We start from the raw sequence: 6745 nt of genomic DNA, 5'->3' as shown, positions 1-6745 counted from the left end.
AGGGCGTACATCGTACTACGAGTTTCATACGTGTATCTTGAGCCTGTCACTAGTAATTTCGTGAGTTGTCTTAGGCCGCCGCAACCTCGACAATTCAGATGTAAGAGATTCATTGTTTTCGATGGTGCCCCTTGGTAGCCCACTGATTTCGTTGCTGAGATGGAAGTCACATAGCCTTTAATCTATCTCTTAGTCTTGCATGTGTCCTTTCATTTATTCTTCTCTTCCACCGCTATCGCCATCGTTGCATTAACATCAATAAAAAACTTGCTCGCAACATTCCACGTTCTCCCTTCATCTCCCTCATCCACGTTATCAGACTCCTCCATCTCCAACACGAATCTCTTCTTTGAAGAGTTCTCACTGTTAGCATCTGACTCTTGGAGTCTCGAGATATAATCGGGATAGAAGTTGTGTCATCAAATTTCTTTCCACTCCCATCGGTTTCCTCCGCAGGTCCAACCCCCAATCATGATATGATACTCCACCCCTTACATGACGTTCCTATATCCTATCCCCTATGCCGCCTCCTGACACCTCGCCACGTCCTCTTCTCTTATATACCACATGGCCATGCCAAGTATCCCTATTGGCACGTGGCAAATCGCAACACTTGAGCACTGCCTTGTTTGGTCGCTGGTATCGCACTTGCAGTGGGTGTGGCCCATACGGCCGCAGTCACTGCAAAATTTGGTCAACTTCTCATACATCATAAGGTGGAACTCCGTTTCGTTTACCTAATAATTCTTACATACTTCTTTAGGGGTTCATCGACATCCAACCATGCTCTAGCTCTCATGAAATTCCACACACCTTCGAGTCGAGTCTCAACCTTCACCATTTTGCCGGTCTTGCTGACGAGATTTGTTACCGCCGACTCAAACATGTATCGACACGACATACTGCAAATTTGTGCCCATACAACCAAGCTATTAAATTCAATTGGTTCAAGTGGCGATAGATCGTCGCAGGGCTAAATCACGACTCTAGGTTGCTTGATAACCAAAGCCCTTCCTCCTTATTCATTACCCAACCACCTTGTTAGAAGCATTGGACCATGAATATACACTCCTACACAGCCATGATCTTGATCTCTTTTGTCATGAGACTCCACACAATGCACATGCTTGCGATGAAGCCCCACACGCGGTCCCTCCGGCGACACCAATGTCGCACGCTTAAGCACCATATCGTCAAAGGAAAACGTTTGGGGCCGGGGCACCGACGGAAACATTGGGCCGGTCTCCCTCTTCCTCGCGTCTCCTTCACAGGGCGCGCGCCGCTCTCTTCTTCTGCCCCTTCCTCCCCACCCCTTCCCCATCCCTTCCCCTCTTCCCGAGCTGCGACTGGGCCATCGCGACCTCCATCGCCGGCGGCCAGGCTCCCCTCGCCGACTGCCATGGCTGCCTGCCGCCATGTCCAGATCCATCACCTACCTCAAGCCTTCACGCGGGCGCATCCCCTCCCCCCTTCCCCCTCCCCCCAGCTGCGACTGGGCGACCACTACCTCCATCGCCGGCGGCCAGGCGCTCCCTCGCCGGCCGCCCGGATCCTCCCGTGTATACAAGTGTTGCAACCGTCACCTAGAAAAGCTTCAACAGCCGTTGAAAAAAGCTTCAACCATAGACATAGGAAGCTTCAATGGCACTGCACAACAAGGGGAAGCTGCAACCTTTGTTGGATTTTGCTACTACCGGCAAAGCTTTTTGCTACATCCATCAGGCAGAGCTGCGACCTCGCGAGGACGACAATAATTTTTTTTGCTGCAACCGTAGCAGGATTTTGCTACTACCGTTGGAGGTTTTTGCTACATCCGTGTTTTTTTGCTGCACCCTCAGCAGGATTTTGCTACTACCGTTGGAGTTTTTTGATACATTCATGTTTTTTTGCTGCAACCGCAGCAGGATTTTGCTACTACCGTTGGAGTTTTTTGATACATCCATGTAAGGCGGAGCTGCGACCTCGCGAAGGCGGCGACGGCGTTTTTGCTGCACCCGTAGTTTGATTTTGCTACTACCGGTGAATTTTTTTGCTACATCCATTCAAATGACGTTGATTGACTCGCGGCCGGCGTCGACGTATTTTCCTGCAGCGAGCATCAATGGCGAGGGCGGCGGAGCTACAACCATCGTCGTCAAGAGCTGCACCCGCAGGTGGAGCTGTTGCATGGGTCAAGGCGACAACGAGGCCGGGAGGGTGGGGGACCGGCGACGAGAACGGCCGGCGAGGGCGGGGTCCGGACGGCGGCGAGGAAGACCGACGAGGGTGGGGACTGACGACGGGGACGACCACCGAAGGGGACAGGAGGCGCGGTGCCATGCTCCCCGAGCGGAGATGCGGATCCAGGCCGACTGCCCAAGGAAGAAGAAGTTGGGGGCGGTCTGTTTTTGTTTTTTTTTTGCCTGGATCCAACGGCTGCGTGGCTCATATCCAATGGCCTGGGCTGGACCGGCCGAAACGCTCGGCCGGTGCGCCGGCGCCTATAAGCGCCCATCGTCAAACTATTTTTCGCCGAGAGGAAAGAAAACCCTAGACACCGCCAAGAAGGGAAAGCAAAAAACAAACCCTCTCCCAAGGCAGAGCGTATTTTGACAGCAAACACGGCAGCGGCTCGCGCCGTACACGTGAGAATCAAGCTAGCCGGGCATCGTGTTCCGATTCTTTCGCCCTAAATGACTTTCCCACTCTCCTTCCTCCACCACGCGCGTGCCCGCCGCAGCGCAGCCCGTCCCGAACCGCCCCGTCCGTCCGGACAGCAAACGGAACGGACGGCCCCAAACGCGCCCGGCCGACGCGAAACACCGACGCCGCCGTGTCCGCGGAGTAAATTCTACGCGTCCCGGCCAGGCCGGACCCGGACCGGAACCCGTCAGCCTGCGACTCCCTCCCGAATCCGCCTTCCCCAGTCAGCCCCGCCCGAAGCCACCCCTCCTCCTTCCTCCCGTCCGCCCACCTATAAACGGCGCCTCCCTCCTCCCCCACACATCCCGCACCCACCATTGAGAGAAGCAGCAGCACGAGCAGCACATGTCACAGAGGGCCAGCGTCCCACACTCCTCCTGCATAGCCTTCGCCCTCCATTCCCACCTCCTCGTGTCCTCTGAGATGTGCCCCAGCTCCTACTGGGAATAGAATAGCCACCCCCGCCCAAATCCCACACCTTTTTCGTTTTTGATTTCCTCTCTTCTTTAGATTTTGTTTCTAGATCTTTGGGGGCCTCCAATTCGTCCGTCCGCGAGGGGGAAGCGAGGGGAAGATGGGCGTCAAGGGGTTCGTCGAGGGCGGCATCGCCTCCATCGTCGCCGGCTGCTCCACCCACCCGCTCGACCTCATCAAGGTCCGGATGCAGCTGCAGGGGGAGTCCTCCGCGGCCGCGGCCCAGCCCGCGCTCCGCCCGGCGCTCGCCTTCCAGGCCGGGGCGCACACCGTGACGCTCCCGCACGCGCCCACGCCGGTGCCCAAGCCCGGCCCGATTGGCATCTGCACGCAGATCCTGCGCGCCGAGGGCGCCGCCGGGCTCTTCTCCGGGATCTCGGCCACCATGCTGCGCCAGACGCTCTACTCCACCACGCGGATGGGGCTCTACGACATCCTCAAGAAGCGCTGGACCCAGGAGAACGCCGGCGTGCTGCCGCTGCACCGCAAGATCGCCGCCGGCCTCATCGCCGGCGGCGTCGGCGCGGCCGTCGGCAACCCGGCCGACCTGGCCATGGTGCGGATGCAGGCCGACGGCCGCCTCCCGCTGGCCGACCGCAGGAACTACCGCAGCGTGGGCGACGCCATCGCCCGGATGACGCGCGACGAGGGCGTGCGCAGCCTCTGGCGCGGCTCCGCGCTCACGGTCAACCGCGCCATGATTGTCACCGCGTCGCAGCTGGCCACCTACGACCAGGCCAAGGAGGCCATCCTGGCCCGCCGCGGCCCGGCCGCCGACGGGCTGGGCACGCACGTGGCCGCCAGCTTCGCCGCGGGCATCGTGGCCGCCGCCGCGTCCAACCCCGTGGACGTGGTCAAGACCAGGGTGATGAACATGAAGGTGGCGCCCGGCGCGCCCCCTCCGTACGCCGGGGCCCTGGACTGCGCGCTCAAGACGGTGCGGTCGGAGGGCGTGATGGCGCTCTACAAGGGGTTCATCCCCACGGTGTCGCGCCAGGGGCCCTTCACCGTGGTGCTCTTCGTCACCCTGGAGCAGGTGCGCAAGGTCTTCAAGGACGTCGAGTTCTAATGCAGTGCAGACCACCGCACGGCGCGGCGCCATGGATCCATGATGATGACGACAAGAAGCTGCCCATTGATGCCGCTGCTGCTAAGAATAACTAGTAGTACCGCTGGAGGGATTTCTCCAGTTCCTGCCTCTCATTGTATTCGGATGAATTTGATCGATTTTGAATGAAATTCTCATTTTTAAATCTTCGGCTATGAATGTCAACTTTGAGAATCTTCCGCTAGGAATTGGCAGCATTGACAATGTACCAATTACTGAATAGACTATTACTGGCATGCTTTCAATTATAAGTATACTAATTTGAGAATTCTGAAACGGTAGTATAGTATAAGCAACAGGGATGTGCTGGCAGTGCAAGCTGGAGGATTGTTTAGCAGTAAGTAAGATGTGCTGACGACTTTGCCCCTCGACTTATTACAAAATAGAGTACTCCACTGCTGTAATACGTACAAGGGGAGATCTCTTCCTCTCTCGATCAGCTTTAACAAGGATATTCTTGATAGTTCCTCCACGGCTCCTTTATCCAAAAAAAAAGTCCTCCACGGCCCAGCGGAATATACCGTCACGACAAGCATACGCCTCAGCAGTAACAATGCCGGCAGGAACATATTCATGCCAAGTAGGCACGGCAGCCACGAGAACGCCATTATCACCCCGAATGGTGCCCGCCTCAGTTCCAACCTCACAAACGATGCGTGATGGCCGGTACCAGCAGCACATCACAGGATCCCGTATCCGAATTTTCAGCGAAAAGAAGCATCAATCAGCAACGCGTCTCCCGGGCTGCAAAGCTACGCATGTTACCGGACCTAATTTCACGATCCCGATAGCCCAATAATGATGACCTAATTCCACATCAGCACATAAATCGACATGTACCGGCCCAAGATGGACGAATTGTTCTTTGCAAAATCGACAGTGAGTAGCACACGATGTGATGCCGGTGCAAATGTTAAATCGGGGGTGTCAAGTGGAGGCAACCACCAAAAGCCGGCCATCATGGTGGCGGTAAGTGCAGTTAAGGTTGACAGTGCCATGCCGACTTGGTTGCGGGCGTTTCCACGGCCGCGAAACGGTCCGGCGATCGACCACCAGTCCCGGACTTTTAAGCAACCATCAGCAATCACCATCAGGGCTTTCTAGTCGGCAAATGAACAACGAGCTCCGTCGGCTCCAGCAGAGTCCGTCCGGCACTACTGGAGCACTTATGATTTTTATACAAAACCTAACTATCAGGATCATCATCCCCTATTCTTTAGGGAAATGGTTGTCACTCGTGCCACCGTGCTTAGAGCAACTCCTTTGGTCCGCCCGCGTCTGTTTGGGCCGGCGCGGACAAAAGTGGTGGCCCAACGCGTCAATTCAATCGGACGCGCGTCCGTTTTTCGTCCGCGGGTGACCCATTCCAGGCCCAATTTTGAGCCGGATTTGCGTCGGCGCGGACACGAGACGGACGCGTGCGTGCCTACTCCTCTCCCCGGGCCCGCCGGTCGGTGGCAGCCACCAACATTCCCCCCAATTTCCCTCAAAAACGCTCCCGCCCGCGCGCGCCCCCGCCCCTCAACCAGCCATGGAGGACGCCATCGACCTCGACCTCGACGCCGCTGCCGGCCTCGCCTCCCTCGCCTCGTCCGGCGCCGTCGCCCCCTCGGGAAAGGCAAGCCTCGTGCCCCGCGCAAGACCGCCGCCGCGACCAAGCCGAAGAAGGCCCTGACGCCCGAACAACGGGCAAGGGAGTCGGCCAAAAGGAAGGGCCGGAGGCACGCCGCAGACGCGAGGGATGAGGCCGCCGCGCAGGCCGCCGCCGTCGCCGCCGCGCAACAGGAGTTCACCAAAGCCCGCGTCGCCGCGGCAACGAGGGAGGCGCTCTACATGCCCGGGGTAAACCCTAGCCAGCACAGCGTCCTCCAAGCCGCCGTCGCCGCGGCCAGTACCGGCTCGTCGGCGTTTCCTCGGATGGTGCTGCCCGACTCACCCCGCGCGTCGGCTTGCAACCCGGTCCCCGGCTTCCACGTCTACCCGCAGGCCTGCCGCCTCTCCGGGGAGGGCTCACCCGACGTGAGCGTGGTCGCGCCTTCCACGCCCGCGCACGCGCCCATCGACCTCAACGCCACCCCGGTGGTCGGTGGCTCGTCGTCCGGCGGCACGAGGAAACGCACGCGACAGACGCCGGCCGGCGGGCTCCCGGACGCCCGTAACCTGTTCGAGGAAATGTCGTCCGCCGTTGACGAGGACTACATGCAAAACCTCATCTTCGAGGGTGGTGCGCCGGGCGCTGGCTACGATCCCGGCGAGACATAAAGCCAGGACGGCCGCGGGGCGTTCACGCCGGCCGCTGGCTATGATCCCGATCAGGCGGCCTTCATGCGTGATCAGGTCGGCATCGACCTGGACGGCTTCCCCCTCGACCACGAGTTCCCGGAGGACTATGGGCTAGAGGAAGAGGACGAGTGCGACATCGAAGTGGAGCCTTTGTTCGAGGACGAGCTCGCCAACCAAACCGCCGGTCCTAAGCTGAAG

General features: G+C 58.8%; 1 protein-coding gene across 1 annotated transcript; it reads left to right on the top strand.

Moving 5' to 3' along the window:
- Positions 1-2742: 2742 nt before the first annotated feature.
- Positions 2743-4409, top strand: LOC109745009 (mitochondrial uncoupling protein 5). Its single transcript, XM_020304148.4, has one exon. It carries the CDS (start codon positions 3257-3259, stop codon positions 4223-4225), a length of 969 nt encoding a protein of 322 aa, XP_020159737.1. The 5' UTR covers positions 2743-3256; the 3' UTR covers positions 4226-4409.
- Positions 4410-6745: the final 2336 nt, after the last annotated feature.

This window comes from Aegilops tauschii, chromosome 5 (genome assembly GCF_002575655.3).
Source record: "Aegilops tauschii subsp. strangulata cultivar AL8/78 chromosome 5, Aet v6.0, whole genome shotgun sequence".
In the NCBI taxonomy this organism is placed as follows: domain Eukaryota; kingdom Viridiplantae; phylum Streptophyta; class Magnoliopsida; order Poales; family Poaceae; genus Aegilops; species Aegilops tauschii.
Note: the sequence above shows the minus strand (reverse complement) of the source record. Positions and strands in the feature narration are given on the sequence as shown.

Bases quoted from the DNA above. Each gene is read 5' to 3' on its own strand.
- LOC109745009 (XM_020304148.4), top strand. From the start codon at position 3,257: ATGGGCGTCAAGGGGTTCGTCGAGGGCGGCATCGCCTCCATCGTCGCC.